The sequence below is a fragment of the Neopelma chrysocephalum genome, unplaced genomic scaffold (assembly GCF_003984885.1).
Source record: "Neopelma chrysocephalum unplaced genomic scaffold, ASM398488v2 Primary Assembly neopelma1_43, whole genome shotgun sequence".
In the NCBI taxonomy this organism is placed as follows: domain Eukaryota; kingdom Metazoa; phylum Chordata; class Aves; order Passeriformes; family Pipridae; genus Neopelma; species Neopelma chrysocephalum.
The window spans coordinates 3,323,645-3,346,422 of NW_020897702.1; the positions used below are offsets into that span (position 1 = coordinate 3,323,645).

A 22,778-nucleotide genomic window follows, 5' to 3' on the forward strand; every position below is an offset into this window, starting at 1 on the left:
TTCCAAAGTGACATAACCTATTATTTTTCAAGAATTTGGCAAAACACTAACAAGGTTAAATATGGGGTTGGTTCTTAAGTATATTTGACTACTGCAGAGTGTAACAGAAAACACATTGAGGTCATACCAGAAGCTGCAGCTGAGGCTTTGTTGCTGGCAGCAAAACGGTAAAATGGAGGATTATCGCAGTGTTGGACTATTGGGTTCACTGGGTCGGTTTGCTGCAGCTCAAAAAGAAGCTCTTCCATTGTCTGAATAGTGTTATTGCGACACAGATATATTGCAACCTTTTTTATCTAGAGAAAAAAACAACAGTTATTAAACTCTGAATAAAGTGAATTTCCAAAGAAACCAACAAATGTTACACTGCAGTATGAAAGGATCCAGAATGCAAGTGTTGCTCCTGGACAGACATCAAAACCACATACAGTTCACACAGAAATAAAACTTTTCACCTTGACATCAACATCATTTTTCCAGCAGAGTCAATCTGTGATCTAATTACCTCAAAGTTTTTGCTTACCATTCACAATGAACTGTTTAGGTATATAACTATATAACATACACATCTACAAAACTATAGCTGCAGCCACAAAGAATAAGCCGGGCTCTGAGTAGCTACTTATATATGTAAGCAAAGTAATAGCAAATGGAAGAAAGGCAGAGCAATTACATACATAGACATCATGTATCTGGATTTGAAAAATCTGAGATTATCATTTACAGAAATTCTGGAAATTTCTATAAATCTTTTAACAAGACCTCAAAAGTTATTATATGCATTGCAACAATGAGGGCTGTTGAGATACTGAGATCAAATTAGGCTGAATTCTTGAGGAAAAAGCCCCCGATGGCTATTAAAAGCAGACATTCTCTCCAACTCAAACCCATTTGATTCATCAAGTGCTGGAGCTGGTAGACCACATGGGGAAGCATCCCTCTGTTCTTGCCTGCTTGTTTTTAAAGATGCCCCTAAATAGATGCTTATAGGGGAGCTAAAATACTGGACTGAACTGCCTGTTGGCCTCACCAAGTATAACTGTTCTTATACTCTTAAATACTTCCATTAAAATAACTTCCTAATTGCTTCATTTTCCTCTTTCTCTTTTTTTTTTTTTTTTTGCTTAAACTAGAGAAAATGCACATATTCCAAGTCTCTTTTACTCTACTGTGCTAAAAATTTCCCAGGGGCTTTCCAGATACAAATCCGTCTCCTTTCTGAGGCTCATTTCTGGTTGGGCTCACAGTGCCCTTTTCAGCTTCTCTCACCCCTGAAGGGGTCGCACTAAGTCTTTGCTGAAGAGGTTTCTGAACTATAAATATTCTAAGAAATCTTTCAGTACATAATGTGATAGAATGGACTGCTCAGCAATTTGTACTGGGGCACTGGGAAAAAATTCTTAAAGGAAATATAAGAGACAAAGCAATTAATTTAGTTGATGAAAAAAAAGATTAAAAATAAAGTGAGTCAGGCATGCTTTTGGCTTGAACCCATACAGGGAGAACAGATGGCTGAAGGCACAAAGCAGCTGGTGACTGCCTTGGGGTACAGAGGGCTCCAAAAGGAGATGGGTAAACTGGCAATCTTGCAACTCTGTGGTCTTTTGAGCCCAGGTGACCTGCAACAGTGCTGATAAACTGTCCAACTGATCTTTATTTGCTAGCATTATCTAGCAATCTGTATCTGTTATCTAATGGATAACATGGTAATGGAAGATACATGTTTATGGTATCAGCAGTCTTGTGTAGTTAGCAGAGTTAGGTAAGATTTCTTATCTGCAAACTCCAGGGCATTAGCAAAACATTGAGCAGATGCGTGTGATAAGCCCAGTGTATGTTCCTACTCCAGACAAAGCTATCAGTGAAGGGGTGACTCATAGGCACAGTCATGCTTCCTACAGAAGCTGAAAATTCTTTCAGATTTTGCAAAATATGAGAATCAGACTTTTAACTCAACATCACAAAACACGGACTAACTGTGTGGCAGAAAACACAGGAACCTTGTCACCTGCTGCCACCAACGAAGACCTGAGTGTCTTGTTAACAGCCACTGGAAGCCTGGGAGGGAGGCCAGAAAAGTCCCACAGGCAAAACAGGAGATACTGAGCAGATGAAGCTGGATATGCCAAAACAGATTGCTCTACTGTCCTGGAGGAGGACAGAGCTGTGAGAGCCAAGATGTTGAGGCAAGGAAAGAACAAAGAAAGAAGTGCTCTGGGTAGGAGGGGGTTTGAGGTTGGCTGCTCAGAGCTGTGGGATGGCAACAGTTTTGGAAAAAGGAGGTGCTGAAAGCTTTGGGTTGGCAAGTATCTAGAGGGGAGGATAATGTATGTGAGGGGCTCCTGGGCAAGATGCAACAGGATTAGCAGGCACCAGCCTGCTATTTAGGAGTCAGGCTACAAATTTAGGAGTTAGACATATACTCAGCATAGGACTACTCCTTCCTCTTAAAAAACTGCCCCTATTCCTTTTGTAAGCTGACAGAAATTTAACAGCCCTCATTTCGTGTCTTATCTCTGTGCTTTCCACTTGTTCTCTGTCAACATAGCTACTCCTGATGGAGACCACCTTTGGGCCTAATGCCAAGCCTGTCACAGAGTGTAGGATCAGTCAGGTTGGAAAGAACCTGGGAGGTCTCTCATCTAACCTCCTGTTCAAAGCATGGTCAACACTGAATGGAGAGCCTCTGTCACAACTGATGGAAAGATCTTAATTACCCTCAAGATATTTGGGATCAACCCCTTACATCAACTCCACCGTCAAATTTTTCATCTCTTGATTAGTGAGGCATATATATACACTGATTTGAGACTATAGAACAGTAAACTCTACAAATAAAAGGAAAAAACCAGGATGCCTATGGCACAATTACAACATCTTGAAAATTTGCATGGGCTTCCATATTTTCTTTATTTCATTATGTATAGCAGTCATCTTAAGCACTTTAAGCAAACTATTATTTCAGCAACTCTAAATGAAGTATGTTTATGAGGATTTTTAGACAAGTTTCATCACATTAATAGTAATTTTGAATGTAATTCAGGGAAATCAATAGAAAGAGGCTAACTAATAAAACAGCATATTGTAATTGTGCTGGAAAATTTCCTAAATTTAGATTCTGTTTCACCCAGCAACTGAGCAATAGGGAACATGGGAATGGAACTATCCTGCTTTTCTCAGACAGCCCTCATTTTATTTTAACTGGAATAACAACAATATCCAGCACAGTTTGAGTTGCACATTACAGGAACCATTATATAATTTATGACAGTCATCCAAAGGCAGAAGTTGATATGGTAAGGAGCTTATAAAGGTTAGCTATCTTCTGTCTCCTAAGATGTCCCACAGAAAGCCTTAGTTGGTTAGAGGAGAACAGAATGCATCACTTTCTTAAAATTGCATGCTTTTCTGAAAGAACAGCTAAATATTTACAACAAATAAGCTAATAAAATCATAGCATGTTATGGCCCATTCATGATACAACATTCATTGTTTAATAGACTTTCAAAATTTAACTAATAGCTTTGTAAACTAATTGATTACTGAGAAAAAATATAAGCATTTAGTATTTTTACTTCTCTTCATTTTCCATGCAAGTTATTTAATCTCAGAACAGCCATTCTGTCTTTTTAATAAAAATTTAAATATTTATATACAAATTGCATATTTTTATGGAAGTCTGTAATGAAAAAATATTTCTAATATTTTTCTCAATTCATTCTGGAAATTTATGACCCGTCTCTGCTACTGTCCCCATACACTGACACGTAAAGTTGCTCTTTGCTTGAAAGAAGCCCAGTTCCTACTTGACATGAGGTGTGCTCCGCTGCTGAAGACTGAGATTTGAAGTACTCAATTCCTGTCTTTAATTTCAGTTTTTTGGCTCTTTTATTCCCGACATTTAATTTTGTAGAGTGTGCTAAGCAATATGTTGATATTTCTTATTTTTGATACCTAAATTAATTTTCTGCAGGTGATAGCTGTTTTCTTTTTTAAAACCAATGTAAACAGCAGCAAATAAAATAAAGTGCAAACACTTACATAAGGTAAAAGGATGGTATCACTGCTAACACCACACAAACTAATGAGAAACTGCAGTGTTATCCTAAGGTTGTTACTCCATTTTTCATTGTTGGCCAAAGCATTCCAGACATTTTCCATCTCCGGTCCGGGAATTTCATCTCCATACTGCAAAGAATCATAAGCATACATTTCTTGAAATCCACAGACCTCCAAACTAAAGCATGCTCTTTTAGAGCATTTTCTAATGAAAAATCTACAGTCAAACGATGTAAAGAGTTACAAAACATTATTTTCAAAATCTATCTGACAGACTTCAGAGCATAAATTCTATTTAATAGCATTTAGGTTCCGATCCACAGAAGGACTTAAATCACAAAAAAAAAAAAATAAAAAAAAATTCTTAAGGAATATAAATTCAAAAAGTGAAAACCAAGCAGTTTATTAAGTTTCATCTTTACAGTTGTCAAGTAACCAAAGTTCTGCATGTTTGTGCTAAGTGCTTCAGTCTTCACAGTAGTCGACAATTGGGAACCTCTCTTCCCAGTAAATCCTAGCAGAATTAAGCATTTTACGGGCCTTTGTATTGCAAAAGAGAGTAAAAACTGCTCATTTCCAATGTGAAAGCACAGTTATAGAAATTACTCCCTTTTGTCCAGTCAATCAAATATTTAGTGCATGCATCCAATTATGTGGGAGTCTAGAACTGAAGCTGTTCTGTTTCCTATGTAAAATTTTTGCCTCCCACTTTGAGAAATCTGTTTTAACCACTGCAAAGGCTAGGCTGACATTCTACTAGCAGAGGAGATGCAATCTCCAGGTCATGCTATCCTAATGAAAATGATATAATACATATTAGCTACATCTACACTGTCATTGACATCTACATCTACTGTCATCTACACTGACACTTCCAGGTGCCAGTCCCTTTGTCACACACATAGCCTCAAAACTAGGTCAAACCATATGGTTTAAAGCAAGCATACTTAATCACTCTGGAACCAAGACTTTGTGTGGTTTTGGAAGCAACTTACTCCAAGGACTGCTGCTGACAGGCAGTCAGGGTGGGACTGCATCACACCTGTTTTCAACCCATAAAATTCCACTAACAATATCCTAGAGACTCCATACCATCAGATTATTCAAAGCCACTATCATGCCCTGCATATGCAATGGATATCAAACAAATATGCTGGTGGGCTGAAGCGCAGTCCCCACATTACTTCAGATGTGGTCATATGACAAAACACACACAAAATAATTATTATGTTTTCCTTAGAGGCCCTCAGCATGAGGCAAGATTCAGAATCAACTGCTATGTAGCGTGGAACAGACAGTCTGCTTGAGAGAGGATTAACCCTGAGCAGGTTAGGAAATACGAACCACTCTGTCTCATATGACATAGATACCAGGCATTTCTTTCTGGAGTTTACGTATTTAGCAGTTTAGATGCATCTACTGAATCTGGTAGAAGCAGTGCCAGAGAAGACATTGCACACTAGTAGGGCAGCATGCAACTCAGCAAAGAGAAGGTAAAAATGGATTCTCAGTATCTTCTCCAACAGCTCCTTAGGCATTTTACATTAAAAAGTTACTGGACAAAAGGTCCCCGGTCCTTTATCAGGACCTGTGATGTAAAATACTTTCCCTTACGCAAAAAAAATGCTTTAACTAGTACTTTAGAAATTTATACTCATTTACCCTTTTCCCTTTTCTAAAGAACATGTAAGTGTTTCTGAGAAAATACAAGAGTTTCAGTAGGACAAATTCCAGGTGCTTATTCTCACCCCCAAATAAACTTTTATCTACTGCCTAACACATTAACCCAGGAAGTGATATATGAGGGAACAGAACTTAGAACCCCCATTAGTACTCCTTAATGTTCTCACTATTAAGGTGGGGTTTTTTTAAAGGATGAAACACTCTACTTTGTCCATGTTTAGAAAGAAAACAATTTTAGCATTGTCCTTAATAAAACTCTTCCAGTGCAAAATTATTGGTATTGGAGGGAAGGGTTTTACAGGTTGGTTTCTTAGTTTGATTTGCTTTTTTTACCTTGGCTGTCATATACATGAGATTATTAAGGACCAGTGAGGTGGCCTCAGGTGAGCCCCAGCCATTGCCTTTTAGTCCGCCTGTGACTGCTATTTCCCCATCCTTGTCCTTCAGTTCATCTTCTGGAGTGGTAGGGCTCGAACCAGGGAGGAGCAGTCTGTTGTCTACAAGTTCAATATTATGAAGCCATGGTAGCAGATACGTAAGCATGATCTGTCTTCCATTTGGATGTGTAGTTGGAAATCGCTGGCTTACCTCTAAAATAGTAAGAGTTGAAAAGGACAACATATTAATTTAAGGAAGAAACCTTAAATACACTGTTTAAATCACATTCCTGATGTTTGTTAGACTACCTAATGTTTTTTACCTTGCACACCACTAGCATACAAAACCATGTATTTGAGCTTCCTGAAGAGAAACACTGATTTAATGTTCCACAACAGCAAGCAACTGGTCAGGTCTTCTGTCTAAACTAACTAACATAGTCTAGGCTTAGACACAGAAAGTCACCCCTTTTTACTGTGCCATATTATATATTAAGTGAAGTGGATGTCAATAAAAAGGAAAAAGGGTAATTAAATTACTGGTGGTTATTCTAGAATTCCAAGAACTTCTGGAGAATTAGAATTAACATGCAAAAGTGTTCTGCAGAATTGCAGATGCCCCATTGGCCTCCAGGTTTCCAATCTATAGTTTAAATATTAAGGCATTTATTATACTTTGTTTACAAAAGCCATCTTGCATATATTGGGGTCTTATTTCCTATGGGAAGGCCTATAAAATTCAGTTGGCTGTCAGTCCAGGAGTGCTTGTATACAGCACTTTCATATAGTTCATAAAAAAAGAACTGGCACTGCAAGGTAAAGGGAATTGGAAAATCTGGGATAAGAAATACAGCTTCCTGCCAAAGCGAACCACATTATCTCTCTTTACCAGAATTCTTCTGTAAAATCACCACAGCAAACATTTCCTTTCTTTAATTGCTGCCTGGTTTTTAAAAATCTTGAAGACACATACTGTTGTCTCTCCTTATGATTCTAGATGTATACAGAAAGGGTCTCTGACTTGGACTGTATATTGAAGTTTTTTTAAATGATACAGTCACTACAGCAACATGAATAGACGATAACAGTAATGATGAACAACATTTGCTTAAGGATAAATGAGCCATCAGAATTTCCTTACATCAGCTATTTATAACTCATGGTATCTTGGGCACTGAGAAATGGATGATGTGCCTTTACCCTCCCTCCAGCCCCTACAGACTTAGTAAAAAAAATAAATGGATTTTAAGAGCCAGTAAGAATTCCCACGATTACAGACATTTGTGTTCTGTTACTTAAAAACTGGAGTAATACATTAGATTAATGAAAACAGACAGATATGTCTCAAAACATCATTGTTCCCAGGAATGGTCTCAGAGTGGGCATATTCTGAATTGTGCTCTTGAAGGTCTCATTCTTTACCATTTTTCTCAGTAATCCTGAAAAAATATATTTCTGATAAAATTAAAATAATGCTGAGACATGGTTATGTGGCAAATAACAGAACGTTGAGATCACTTAGAGCCATTCAAATCATTGGTAAAACTGGACACAGGCAATCAATCTGCCCAAAATTAAAGTCATGTTTATATAAAATGAAGAATTATATCCTCACAAGCATCATCTCTATAAATGCAAGTGTAAGAAGAATCACATGAGAAACCATTATAGTAGAGTTTGCCAATGTCATTTTTAACTCATTCAGGGCACTTGTAATTTCAAAGTTACCCTAAGATCTCATAAGTGGAACAGAATCCCCAAACAGGGTTTCTGTACTTTGCATAAGTACTTCTAGGAAATATGTATTGTATTCCTAAATCTGAACCAGAATAAAAACAGGTCGAGTTGAATTTATAAACAGAATTGTGGTTCAAAATGGTAGCAGTATACCATTTGTACAAACATGTAAAGCAGATAATATGTCAAATAAATATAGGTACCTGAAAAAAGTGGAAGGGTAAGTTCAGGATACATCCTTGCTAGTTCATATGAAAGAAGGGCAAGTGAGACACTGTAAAGAGGCGGCAGTGGACCATGCGTCCCATACAAGATACTGCCTGGTCTTTGCTCAGCTACCTTTTTTGAATAAACGAAAAGCTTTGATTCAAGGATCTATAAAAGACCAAAAAAAAAAAAAAAGAAATGAGACAAAACTTCATTAATTCACAAAATGTCAGCATTTCGAGTTTAGCTATCAGAGAACGTTCTATATGCTTCACAGTATACTCTCCAAATATGAAAGACACCATAACATTTATTTTTATATAAATATTCCCATAAGTATTTATAGCCAAGACAAAACTGATTGTTTATTTTCAAAACAAATCTAAAATGCAAATAAACAGTGCTTTATAAGAATTTCACAAAATAACTTCCAAAGACAGGAGGACAAAAAAAGTAGCTGATACGTGCCTGCATAAGTTGCATGGAAATTTCATAAATCTCTCTGTTGGTGTCAGATGCCTTGAACAATACCAAGTTTAAAAGTGTCACTATATCAAAAGGATAGTTCCTAGAAGAATAAACAGTACATTTTTGTGAATGTTGGTGAGGAATGCAGATTATATTCACTCTAATTTACTATGGAATATGGTCTAAAGAAAATGTCATCTTTCTTTTCTCTGTTCTACCATCAGAATATGTGAAAGGGAGCTCTTACGAATACATGCTGCTTGATCAAAGGGCCATCTGGAGAATGGGAAGAAAGAAAGGATTATTTATAATTACCTTAGACTAATGCTTAGGAATGCATTGAGTTATCCACAGTGAGAAAGGCAATACCTGTGTCTATAACTGTCAATTCATTTTAATTTATAACATAAACTGTTAACAGAACAGGCCAACACCCAGGAAATAAAACAGGTAGCATGAAAATTTCCAGGGATAAAGTACTTCTCGAGACAAGCTGCAATTAAAACAGTCCCTTTGGACAAAAGACACTGTCTCCGACATGAACATTTTGAGGTGTTAGACAATTCTATCAAAATTGTTTTCAAACAATAAACATGAAGAACTGATTGAAAAAGTCCACTATCTATAAAGTCAACTTCAACGTTAGGGTTAAACATATCAAAGTGTTAACTTAATGAAAACATTGACAGAAGAGGAATTCCCATGTCACAGCATTCAGATTTTCACTAAAATAAGTTTCCTTTTTCTTCTGTTGATTTGTAAATGCACCTGATTCCATTGTGAACCATGAATTTCTCATCCTAGATGTCAGTTCCTGGATGGCTGCAGAATGCCTACTTGGACTTTTTAATATGGCAGATATGTGTGTGGCATGGGACATTCTTGGTAATTCCAAACTAGCTGCAATCCATGTTCCACACCTGTCTCTTTGACCTTCAACTAAGTTTAAAAAGTAAATTTAAAAAAAAAGGAAAAAAGAAGGGAAGTAGCTTTTTTGTAGAAAGTCAGACAGGCATCATCAATGAGATACATTACTGCTCATTTTACTAGTAGTTTAAGCAGCGGCCTCCTGATACATTTTGATAGATGATAGAGGAAAAACTATTAACAGCTTTCAAATATTAATAAAAATTCTCAACTTGCTAGAAATAGGACTTTCCCTTCAAAGTAAATCATGCAGATCATACTCTCAATTTTTACTGTAATATGGGAAATTACAGTAATATTTTATTGTAAGTATGGGAAAGATTAATTTTTAGGACACAGTGGCATAGGTAACACAACATGAGGAAAAAAGACTGGCTTAAAATCTTATATTTTTCTGTGTTTGTTAAATAAAAAGCATCCCTTAACATAACTGAATTTGCAAACACAAAAATCCATTCATATTTTAAAAATCTCAGTATAATGCAGTCTCTAGTCTATTTGTTCCTGTAAGAACAGAAGAATTTTGCAGATAAATTCTAAAATATTTGACTTGCTTTGATTTGCTATATGCCAAGTATTTCTATATTGAACTATGATGATCAGATATCTTGCCAAATTATTTTTGTAGAGAGTAAATTTTCAGATGTATTTTAATTAGATGCAAATTACTGCATTATTGAATTTCTCTATAAATTTTGTCTTCAAAAAATTAAAAAAGGATAGATTTTTATGAAGGCCTGACAAAAAAAGCAATATTTCTATTCATGTCTTCTTGTAGCTTGTGCTTGCTCAGCATTTGCAGTAATGATACCAGTTGACAGAAAAGTAACTAAACAAATCAAATGAAAGTCAGAAAAAGAACATGACTTTGTAGATAACAAGAAGTCAAAATAATGACTTTAAAGCTATTAACATTTAAAACATTTTTCCTTTTATAAATTAAAAACCATGCCAAATCTTTTGAAACCAGATTTATGACCTACATTCATGTGGTTATTTTCTGTCTTCCTGAGCAAAACAGCATTAAAATAACACAGATTTCAAATGTATATACAGTAACAGCATCTTCTACCAAACACATCACTTTGTTTTCAGACTCATGAAAATAAAGTGTTACAGTCCCCAAGAATTGTTTGAGAAGATATAACATAAGAGTGTGACCAAGAAGCCTTTACAACAGAAGCTGAACCTCCAGTTTTCTTTACATTTGAAAGTATAGATTAATAGATTAATTAATACCTGCTTCCACACACAGTTGCAATGGCTTTGAAACATCCAGAGGCAAGCTGGTATGATCCCGTATAACATCGATCTATAGCCCAGTTGAAGAGATTGATTTGATCAGGATTCAGTTCCAGCAGTAGGACTACAACTTCACAGCCAAGCTGATGAACCTGAGCAAATGTTGAAACATGATTAATGGACTCAGATATGTTCATTCTCTAAATTGTTTAGAGTGACATAGGCAAAATGGGGACAACTGAGAATTCAAATCCATAAAAAGAAATCACAAAATTTATAATGAATTTATTTTAGGGCAGAGTTGAAATGTCACTCAGGTTTCAATACTCTTCACTTGAAATAAAATTGTATGTACAAAGATTACACGAATGAAATAAATTTTCCAAAATTAATATAAAGTTTCCAAAGTACAGCACAGAAAAAAGCAGAGTCTTTGGAAAATCTATGACATTTGATATGTATTCTTGGGCAACTTATATTTATATCGATTAACTGACTTAACTGACTTCCTATTTCCTGAGAATTTCACAGTGACACACCTTCATGTTTATTCTTCTTTTGACTAATGCAGAAGCAAGGCAGACAAAGAAAGATACCTTTTGCAAGCCCGGCGGTATGAAATTTGTACGTTTAATCCAACTACACCATGCAATCTAACAACTCTCCATAAAGAGCCTGTGTCACTTTATCCTACTACCATCACTGCTACAAACACAACACAAGTAAGGTTTGGATTGTATAGGATAGTACCGGAACACCAAACACTAATGCCTATTAATATTTTGTCACTAAGTGTAGCTATGTACTTGTAAAGACTGCAAATGATACTTATTGTTAATGGACCAGGTAGGATCCTTCTCATTTAAATCTGAACTAGTTCTATAGGCAATGTGGTTTAGTTACAATCCTTCATTACAGGGATAAATCATGAACTGAAGTGATTAGCTTAGGGGAAAGAAATTTGACCTATTTATCCTAATCAATTACCTATACTAACCTATATCCTCTAGCTGCTTCTCGCACATTTAGGTTTTGCTGTTAGCCTTTTTTAGCAATCACAGTCGTGTGCTGGTATGAGACTTTTAGGGAGAACAGCAGATCAAAGTGCAAGATACTGCAAAGAGAAAGATTGTTCTCTCTCTCTCCACTTGATGTAAATCTCCAATCTGCTCCTTGTTAATCGAAAAGACAGTTCAATTAGCTATAAATGCAGAACTATGACTATGTAGTTACTAAGTCAAAGCCCATCTTCACAAAAATGGAGGAGAAAATGGCAAGAATAATCTATTACATGTTCTTTAAAATGAAAAAAAAAACACCTTTCCTTTCCTGAATAATTTCTTTCATCACTTATTTGCAAGACCTAACCCACACAACTTTCACTAAGATTTGTTTCATCAGCATCTATGTTACCAAGCAGTAACAGATTTTTAGAATGTATAGTCATAGTTCTCACAGTCACAGTTCTTACAGTCACAAACTCTTTACTCACCCAGCACAGACATTAAAGTTATTCATCAGTGTTGCATTTTGGTGAGTACTTACACGTAAATCTTGACAAGCCAGAATGTTATCAAGCCATTTGTAAAGATATCCATCAGGGGAAAGACCAACATTATCAAACACAGGTCCACAACAGAGCACTGCTGACATGGCCTAGAAACAAATGAAACTTTAGTTGCCCAAAAAAGTAACACAATGCACCTTTCAGAATGATTTTAGCTCAGATCCAGGCTGACAGGACTGCCACTTGTTTTCCATTTTGAGGGAACTATAGTGAAAATGGTAACAGATGACTTTGCTAGAATTCAATAATTATGTTGCTATAGGCTGTACTGGATTCAAGATCATGTTCAGTTTAAGCATTTTGGAGGGAATATTATTGCCCAGCTTCCCAAGATACATTTTGTCTTTTTACCCAGTCTTCACAAATCAAGCTACAAAAGCAGTTAAAATATACTCAGATGTTTCAATATGTTTCTGCAAAAATTAAAACTGTTTTACAGAAAGTGATGCAGCTTATATAAGTACATAAGCTATTTCTTTCTCAGCTTATTTATGCAGGGGAGTTACAACTAGTTTTGCCACAAAAGTATATCACTACTGGATATGTCGCAAGGCGAGTATGGGAGAAAGTCCTGAGATGTACACAGGTACAGATTCAGTATGCTGAGATACTGAATTTGGTACTATAATTAATTTCAGAGCCTAAGATCCTCCTTATTAATCTGATAATCTGTTAATGAACAGCTAAGTAAAATTTTAAAATGCCTTCTGGTTTTGAAAATAATTACCCTCGAAAAGTGTTGACAAAGAAAAAAATAAATAACTTCAGTGCTATACTGTATGATACCACTGTACATATACATATGAGTGTACAAGTTTTCATTGAATATGCCAATTCAAATTTCTGAGAAATAAAAGGAAATAAACCCCACAACTACTTGCATTTTGACTGAAAAACTGCTGTTACCGATTTGGACAGCGTAACTTTATTACCTTTAATGCACAATACTGGTATCTTGTAATCTGATGATTTCTATCACTGTAACGGTCCAGTGGTGTGAACATAATACTGAAAGGTCCTGCCCACTGACTGAATAAGATGAACAGGTGATGCCTCAAGCTCTGCTGAGGGAAGAGAAATCTCCTGTGGTGAACTAAGTGAACAGAAACAGAAACAGTTGTGACTTGTTAATACTGAATACACACTCATGTGGCATAATGATATCAAATGAATATCAAATTTCTACAAAAAGAGAGGGTTTTTTATACGTTTAATATACTTACTCCAAAGTATCTAAGCTCCTTTAAAATCTAATGAAGGGAGTAAGATGCATCTTATTTCTAAGAGCCTTCAGTTCTGAATTAATGGGTAGTTATACAAACATGAAAATCTGACTTTAGAAAAGCGTGCAAGAACCTAATTATAAAATCAGGAGTTTCACTGCCTTTGCATTCCTTTCATGGTAAATATTTACTTGTTTTTTCCAATCCTTTAAATGCAAGCCTAAACAATACATACATCTTATTCTAATACACTAATAGGTAGGGGTAATAAATAGAAGAAACTTGGTGCCTGTTTGTTTATGACAAAGATGTGGTATATGTTCTGAACAGCCAAATTACCTGAGCAAGTGAAAAAATATCTATGAATTCTTAACCATGTGGAGGGAAAAAAAGAGAATTCTTTTAAACAATAGTTTTAAGTCCCCTCAGCAAATCATGATGTCAGAGGCCGTACTACGTTTATTGAAGAGACTGGCAAACTGCTACTAGCCAATTATTTTTCACGTGGAAACTGTGGTGGAGGCCAATAAAGTTTAACTAAACAATACTTATGCAAATCAGCACGAACAATGGCTAAAAGTGATAGATCTTGACATGATAAACATTTGTTTGCTAGGAGCTGTTGGCTTTGTTAGTTATTGATACATTTTAAAGCTGTCTTGTTAGTAGAAATATATCTCTGAATTATTGAAATGCATTAAGTTCTTATTGTATTCTCTCAAAGCATACAACATGACTTTCATCGTGGAAAATTCATACAACACGCAGTCATTGGTCATGCGCCTTGCAGACTGTCAGAATGAATGCAAAGAGGATGGGCTTTGCAAAATAAGGGCTTATGGCAAAGTAACTACTAAAGAAATACTCTATTGGTAACGAACATCATGTAGAAGATAAATAAAGGAAAGAAATTCAGTATTCTGTTTGCTGTTGGCAGCTAAGAACTTGACATCATTCAGTTCAAAGGGATTTTTTTAGAGAGTAACAGGGATGAAATTTTTTCTTTATTTTGTTCAACTATTAAATATTTTTATGCGACTATCCAACTTTGAAAAAATTTACATATTGGAAATTTACATGAAAGCATTTGTACATTATTTATTCCCTCACTTTACTCTTTTGAATTCCTTTGTATTTGTTGCTACCAATGCTGCTATGTCTTGTCATAGATAATCTGGACATAATGATCTTAGACAGACTGAGTAAGCTGCAGACCTCATAGTTCAGAAATTACATGGAGACCATTAAAGCAGAGGTGCTTTTTTCTTCTTTGCTAATGGAATTACATTATATTTCTGAAGTGATCTTGCAATATATAAAAAGCATGAATTCAACAGTACAAATCTTGGTGATACAACTGGACTCAGGTAACATGGTCTCAACACCTTGAGGAAGTTTTTCACTACATTTAATACTGTACACTTTCTGCACCTACCTATATTCTTCAATGCCTGTCAGAGTTTATGAAAAGTCTGGCAATCAAGTCAGAGGGAAGAAAATAAGGCCTTATTTCAAAGAAATCTGGAGTCATTAAGGGTCACAGACAATTTCTTAGCTGGGCTTTTAAAGAGCTGATTATTATAACTGATTATTACAAGCTTCATCAAGCTTTACTGTTTTTTAATTTAACTCTTAGTAGACTTTTGAACACATTTTTGTCTACGTTTTCCTTAACATTCGTTACATGACAATTCACAAGCAGTAAAAAAGCATAGAAAAAAAGAAGAAATAAAATATTACTTTTCCAATACCTATATTAAATGCAATTTCATAGTATGTTGAGACAATTCAGCACCATACCTGGAACACACTGAATCAAGTTGGCAATCATTGCACTGAAATGTGCTCTCATATCCTTAAGGATTTCAACTTCTTTATCGTTTTCAGCCTCCAAAAGCATGCGAGTCAGATCAACGTACTCTAAGAACAAGGCTCCAAGGGCTAATGTATCTCTTTCTAAGGCTCCATTTGTACTAGCATAAAGGAAAGTTGTACATTAATATAGAGTAACAGTGTAGTTTTATCACAGTTTTCTGAAGAAATGCAGAATAATCTTTCCATATCTGACAGACTACACAATTCTTCAAAGAACATACCAACACAATCTCAGTGTGGAAAACAGTGAAAATTATTTCACTTAAAAGATCGATATTTTTGATGAGTGATAGTCCTACCTGTCACTTATAACACCAGCATCGGCAAGTAGTTCAAAAATTCGCAGTAACTGCAGTCTTAGTAGATCTCGGCGTTCTCGACGTTTCTTGTTCTTGGAATTTAAAATAACAACCATTTTTATATGCCTAGGTGTATACATTAAAAATTAGCAGCTTCAGAAATATCAGTACAGTAGTGAGATTTAGGAATTCCAGTTCAAGAATTTTCTTCATGAAGGAATTCGAGTGCTTTTGGAAATTTCACCAAAACACACTGCTTAATGCACCAACAAAGAACTGAGTACAATCAATATTTTGTCTTTGGAACTATTATTGAAAAAAATTGTTAACATCTACCTTAGTATTTACTGAAAATGTGGAAATGAAATAATGAAATACTGGATAAAAAATAACTAATATTCAAGGTTCATATGCCAAAAACCATGCTATCTTCAGGTAACAGGGATATTCATGCTAACTTAATGTCATCTAGTTTCAGGGTTGAAACCACTGTAAAGTGCAAAATATGTATCCACACCCCAGGGAGATATTTTAGCGATTAGCCATTATTGAAATGGAAATGCTGCAGTGACATGATCATCCATATTCAAGTTAGCTCCTAGCAGACACCACTCCAGTACACTCTTGGGTATGTTGACTGCAGGGGTTGTACACACAGTTAATGTACTCCTACCATAGGACAGGACTGCATGATTGTTAACTGGTTCATTGTAACTCTTTGTCTTCTATAAAGCTGTCCTTTCTGTCTTCTATCTTGCCTGGAAAGATGTGAATGCAACAAGGCCTGCTCTTTGCTGAAAGGCTAAATTGACTTATTTGTACCCCACATCTCCAGTAAGCAAAAAAACCACGAGAAGGTCAAAAAGCTGCTATTGCACTCAAAGAAATTTGCAACCAGAACAAGAAAAGCTCAGACAAAGCTCAGATTTTCCCCTTCAAAACATGAGTCAGATCAGAGGCTTATCTCATGTAGGGCTCTGGCTCTGCCTATGGCCAGCAGTAGATGTCTGGGAGAAGAAAATGATGCTTCCCCTGGTATTCTGACCCAGAACTGGCAGTCTGCAGCATCCTAGCCAAAGGTTTCATTCAAATCATTATGCCATTTGATTTGTCCTATTCAGAGCCCTGTTTTTCTCCTGTTACACCTTAAAGGTTTCAGGAAGCACATGTAGGGATAAAAGCAGTTTTATTGTAACAGTATTTACCAGACACAGCTGCCTCCTGCAACAGTGTCAGAGGCGATCTGGCAAGCTCCATGCCAGCGCCCACAGAGCGGAACTTGTGCAATGTTCATTTTGGTTTACCCCTGCAGTTCTTGGCCATGCTGGTAATTCTCTTCCTAGTCATAGCATATGTCAGTTCAAGGACATTATTTCTGGTGTGTTGGATACCTGCCTGCTGACATGGAGACCTGCCATGTTCTCTACAGTTACATGACCCATACACTCACTCCTGGGTTTACTGGTGACACTGTTTGCAGGAAGGTGGCCCATTTCTTCACATTAGGAACTACACAGGAATTAACATTATAGCCTCTTGTTCTCATATTCCTGTACTGACATTTCCATGTACTAAATTTGCTTTTACAGTATACTATAGACCTCTGAATTAATTCTCAAAATTCCTTTCCTGAGGGTAGACTGGATATGTATGTCTCCAGAAAAGACCTTTCAAATTTGTCTTCAGTGGTGCACAGGCAAAACGCAGTGGCAAGTGGCTGCACTAACTTCTGCCCAGTAACAAAACAAGTGACCTTCAAATCAATGACTTCATAGGTATGGAAGCCACAGAAGTGAATTGAGGTGTGAAGCAATACAGAGTGGAAATAGTAGTGGACGTTTGCCAGACACAGAATTATTAAGAATTGTTTATGTTTATGTAAAACTTAACTTGAATGAAGCACCTGCCAAGTGAATTATTTTTTTGTTTATTTCCATACTGGGCATAGCTGAGAATCTCTATCCACCTATTAATGATTTAACTTTCTCCTGACCACCATTCTCTGGTGGCTTCTGCACCCAAGACTATGACCTGGCAGACGGGGACAGCATACCAGATCACCATGATGGTACCTTATTGAAGCTGCTATGGATGACAGAGTGGCGAATATACAGCTTGAAATTCCTTGAGAACCAGGTAAACAAGCCTGGGTAGAGGACAGTAGTAATGCCATACCACTGCTTTCTGTACACAGTTGTGCAGACTTCTCAGCAGAGCAGCATGGACATGATAGCTGTGTCTACACTCGCAAACAGAGACAGGGACTGTTTGTGGCCCTGAAGTCAGGCACTACTCCAGAAGACCTCAAAAAGGCTCGCTGTGTCCATCTTGCCTAGTGGGACTCATGCAATGTTTCTTTGGCCCAAGGCATTATCACTGTGCATTTCCTGATCACAAAATGCCTGCTCTAACCCAAGGGCTGTGCTGCAGCCACAGCAGGGATTTTGCAATTTGTCCTGTAGGCCCCTGCACCCAGGGAGGCAGGGGATGAGGCATGTCAGAGCTAAAGCTGGGGTAGTTTGGAGGACTGTGTCTGGTGGCTTGGGGCCTTCTGTGGCTTGCTCCTGGGAGTGAGCTACCTCCAGAGCCATCTCTCATTTCTACCTTGGAGCCAGACGGAATGGTCCAAAACTGAGGCAGGGAGGGAAAATTGAGCAGAACAGCAACAGAGGTCCAGTACTGAAGCTCTCCCCATGGCTTTCCTGTTTAGCTGAATAGACACATCCTGTGACTAAACTGCTTACTGAGGCTACAGAGTCAGTCACCAGAGGTTTTTAGGAACAGAACATTCTCCTTTGTATGGATAGGAAGATCTGTTGGGAACCCTTTTTGCACTACTTTCTATTATAACAAAAGAGAGTACTACAATGAAGGTGAAAACACCAATGAACCTGCTGTATTTATAATGAAAAAATTTAGTCAATTGAAATTAAAATTGGGCAGATCCCAGAGGACTGTAATCAGTGGCATAGGGTTGAGATGGAGGCCTATCACTAGTGGTCTCCCCCAAGGTTCAATACTGAACCCAGTACTGTTTAACCTATTCATCAATGACAAGGATGAAGGAGTAGATGCCTCCTCAGCAAGTTTGCTGATGACACAAAGCTGGGAGGGGTGGCTGATACCTCACAGTGCTGTGCAGCCCTTCAGAAGGACCTTGACAGGCTGGAGAGATGGGCAGAGAGGAACTGCCTGTAATTCAACAAAGGCAAATGCAAGGTCCTGCACCTGGGGAGGAACAACCCCATGCACCAGTCAGCACAGGCTGGGAGCTGACCTGCTGGAAGGCAGCTCTGTGGAGAAGGACTTGGGGGTCCTGGTGGACAAGAAGCGGTCCATGAGTCAGCACTGTTTTCTTGTGGTCAAGAAGGCAAATGGTATCCTGGGTTGCATTAGGATGGAAAAGCATTGCCAGAAGGTCGAGGGAGTTGATCTTGCCCCTCTACTCAGCCCTAGTGAGGCCACATCTGGAGTGCTGTGTCCAGTTCTGGACCCCTCAGTACAAGAGAGACATGGAGCTCCTGGAGTGGGTTCAGCAGAAAGCAACAAATGATTAAGGGAGTGGAGCACCTCTCTTACGATGAAAGGCTGAGGGAGCCGTGCCTGTTCAGCCTTGAGAAGAGACAACTGAGAAGGGCACATCATCAATGTCTATAAGTATCTGAAGGGAGGGTGTCAAGAGGATGGGGCCAGGCTCTCCTCAGTGGTGCTGAGCAATAGGACAAGAGGCAACGGGCAGAAACTGATGCACAGGAAGTTCCACCTCAACATGAGGAAGAACTTTTTTACTGTGACCGAACACTGGAACAGGTTGCCCAGCGAGGCTGGGAGTCTCCTTCACTAGAGATATTTTAAGAACCATCTGGATGCAATCCTGTGCCATGTGCTCTAGGATGGCCCTGCTCGAACAGGGATGTTAGACCAGATAAACCACTGTGGTCCCTCGTAACTTGACCCATTCTGTGATTCTGTGAAGTTGAAACTGCCCTGCAAATAAAAGTGTATCTCAACTCTGCTACAAAATATGCTTTTAGCCCAGCTGTGTTACTGAAAGTGAATTTCTAACATAACTAAGTTTCATATCATAAGATTTCATATTTGACAGGAAATTTTTCCTCAGAATGGAGTTCTACATTGTATATTTTTTATAGAATTTAAATTAACTAGGTTTTAATGGAATTATTTTAAATTATACTATTAATAAAATTCTTGTTGCACACAGAACTTAACTTGTTATTTAGTACAAAAGAGTATATTTGTATTTCAAACAGACAGAATTAAAATTTTTAAATGGATTTGTCAGTTTAAACAAACTAGTACATTTCATTTTTGCAACTAACCTCTGGCCTTCTTTCTAGGGCTTCTTTCATTAGCGGGTGAAGTTCTTCTACTAATTCCCTAAATTAAAAAATATAAATATTTGTTAAAAAAATTTAGTGTACTTTCAAAAGATTCAATATTTTATTCAATATATAAAAACAAATACCTAAAGTGCAAATAAAAATTTGAATATGTTTAAATTACAACAAAAATAAAGCATTTTGATTAGAGACAAATAATTGAGAATATGATAAGAGGAGAATATGATAAGAGGGGAAGTACCTGAAAACAAGGGAATTTGTTCTTCCAAATCCTAATACAAGTGATTCTGTTATTTCTATGCTTTCAAGTCTCATCAAAGGAACTAGTTGCTTCAGTAAGACTCCAACAGATGGAGTTCCAATAGCCTAAAATATATTTAGAAATTATTGACATTTAATTGTCGGGATATCAATAATAAGTAAATACAATTTTTATTTTTTTTTACAAACATACATTGTCCAAGAATCAATATGTATTTTAAAAACATGTTGAAATGATTTTACTATTATGGATATCAATACAGCAGTCTAACTGGATGTCTGCCTCCTCATAATCATCTCAATAAGGCCTAACAAATTAATACATCTGGGAAATCTCTTTGCTTTAGTTCAGATTATTGTAATTTACTTAATTGTTGCTTCATTAAAATATTCCAGTAATTGCATTTGAGGAGCTACTGCTCTTCTCAAGTTGCTACTACTTGAAACTGTGTTTCATATATTATTCCTTCTGACAGGCATATGTTCAACAGGAATACAATTTTCATTGGGAAATCTACCTTATTGCTTCATGTTATAAATTTACAAATTGGACTGCTCTACAAGGAAAGAAAGAGGATGACAAACTAAAGTTGACTTCAAACACATGTCCAGACCTTCTATATTTTCAATATATATCACCCAGAATGCAAAAAAAAGAGTAATATTTTGAAAATACCATGGCTTTTGCCAAATATTTATTGATACATCATGTCATAAAGATGTTTTAACTCTTAATTATGTGCTAAGTAGTTTACATATATCAAAATAAAATATTCCCCTAACTAAAACACTTTCATTAGGATATGATTTTGCATGGAGATGCAGTTTAAAATTCTCCTAAATAAATAATTTGTTTGAAGCAGGATGTATCACCTTATTATCATAGTTCACCGTTCCATCAGGAGTGGTAGCCATGATCTCTGGTGTTGAAGCACGCAAGTGTCCTGGGCTCATAATACTGGGCTTTGCTACTCCAAAACAGAGAATAAGGTAGTTTCTCCACAAAGTAACATAGTTGTCTCCACTGCTTGCTGTACTTGTTTTCTTTGCATTAACAGGAATACTAGAATTTAAAAATAAATTAAAATTACTAGAATAATTTCCTAGTCTTAATTGTACAGTATTTTAAAATATTTTAAAAGGGAATAAAACATGCTATGTATCTACCAGCTTCAAATAAACATGAGAAATCAATGGGAGAAACATGGGAGAAATCAGTGAAGGTAGAAAACTAGAGTTTTCCACCTTCTAAATTACAATTATGAAACTCAAAACTGTGTGGCACTAATCTCTGGGTGGCAACTTGCAGGACTTGTGGACTGATACTGACACATGAGACTAAAAAAACCTTGTATTAAAATCACACAGCCCATAAAAACGAAAGTTAAATGCAGACTGCCACTTACTTTGGATCCACAAGAGGCATTATCAGTTGTAGCCTCGTGAAAGCGTATGGCCAAGCATAGCTGAGAGCTGTAGGACAATGTTTTGGCAGATTCTCCTGCCTAAGAAAACTGAAGAGGCAGAGAACCCAAGGGTCTTTAACAGACTGTGCAAATATCCAGACATGGGAAGGACTTTTCACATCATAATGGCTATTTACTAGCACAGCATTCCACTCCACCAGCCACTGCAAATCCACACTGTGCGTTAACGGGATTGTTGTCTACAGAGAGAAAAGATAAATTACCACTCCTTGCCAAACTAGTCAGAAACCAGGTACATACACAACACATTTGTTTTACTTTATTATTAGTGTGCAGAATGAAAGCACAACATTCAAACCTTTGCTATAGAAATTGCAACAACTGAGCTCAGGTGCTGTTACTTTAGATGAATTTCCTAATGCATGCATTACAGAGTCAGAACGTCTCTTGCTTGCTCAGTTTCTGTTTTTAGTTGCAGAGTGGCCCAACCTCACCACCAGTTTAATGTCCCCTTCTGTGCTGGTTTTGGTTTGGGTAGAGTTAACTTTCTTCACAGTGGCTAGTATGGGGCTATGTTTTGGATCTGTGCTGAACACAGCGTTGATAATACAGAGATGTTTTTGTTATTGTATTGCTTACACAGAGCCAAGGCCTTTTCTGCTTTCCCTACTGCCATGCTGGTGAGGAAGCTGGGTGTGCATGGGAGGTTGGGAGGAGGCACAGCCAAGACAGATGACCCCATCTGTCCAAAGGGATATTCCAGACCATATGACACCATGCTCGGTATATAAAGTGAGGGGAAGTAGAAGGAACGGGGGGACGTTTGGAGTGATGGCATTTGTCTTCCCAAGTAACCGTTATGCATGATGGGGCCTTGCTTCCCTGGGGATGTCTGAACACCTGCCTGACCATGGGAAGCAGTGAATTAATTCTTTGTTTTGCTTTGCTTGTGTGCGTGGCTTCTGATTTTCCTATTAAACTCTCTTTACCGCAACCCACCAGTTTTCTAGCTTTTACTCCTCTGATTCTCTCCCTCATTCTGTTGTTGGGGGAGTGAGTAAGCGA

General features: G+C 37.1%; 1 protein-coding gene across 9 annotated transcripts in view; it reads right to left on the reverse strand.

The window, feature by feature from the left end:
* FRY (FRY microtubule binding protein) overlaps positions 1-22,778 on the reverse strand; it is a 241,119-nt gene that overhangs the window by 58,831 nt on the left and 159,510 nt on the right. For all 9 annotated transcript variants that reach the window (XM_027677781.1, XM_027677780.1, XM_027677775.1 and 6 more), the window contains 14 exons: positions 21,693-21,952; positions 21,160-21,349; positions 20,267-20,391; positions 20,005-20,062; positions 15,665-15,756; positions 15,291-15,463; positions 13,200-13,360; positions 12,246-12,356; positions 10,698-10,852; positions 8,532-8,631; positions 8,060-8,231; positions 6,076-6,332; positions 4,042-4,188; positions 128-296 (listed from right to left, as the gene is read on the reverse strand). In XM_027677781.1, the coding sequence (XP_027533582.1) occupies positions 128-296; positions 4,042-4,188; positions 6,076-6,332; positions 8,060-8,231; positions 8,532-8,631; positions 10,698-10,852; positions 12,246-12,356; positions 13,200-13,360; positions 15,291-15,463; positions 15,665-15,756; positions 20,005-20,062; positions 20,267-20,391; positions 21,160-21,349; positions 21,693-21,952 (2,170 nt within the window). The remainder of the gene's footprint in view (positions 1-127; positions 297-4,041; positions 4,189-6,075; positions 6,333-8,059; positions 8,232-8,531; positions 8,632-10,697; positions 10,853-12,245; positions 12,357-13,199; positions 13,361-15,290; positions 15,464-15,664; positions 15,757-20,004; positions 20,063-20,266; positions 20,392-21,159; positions 21,350-21,692; positions 21,953-22,778) is intronic.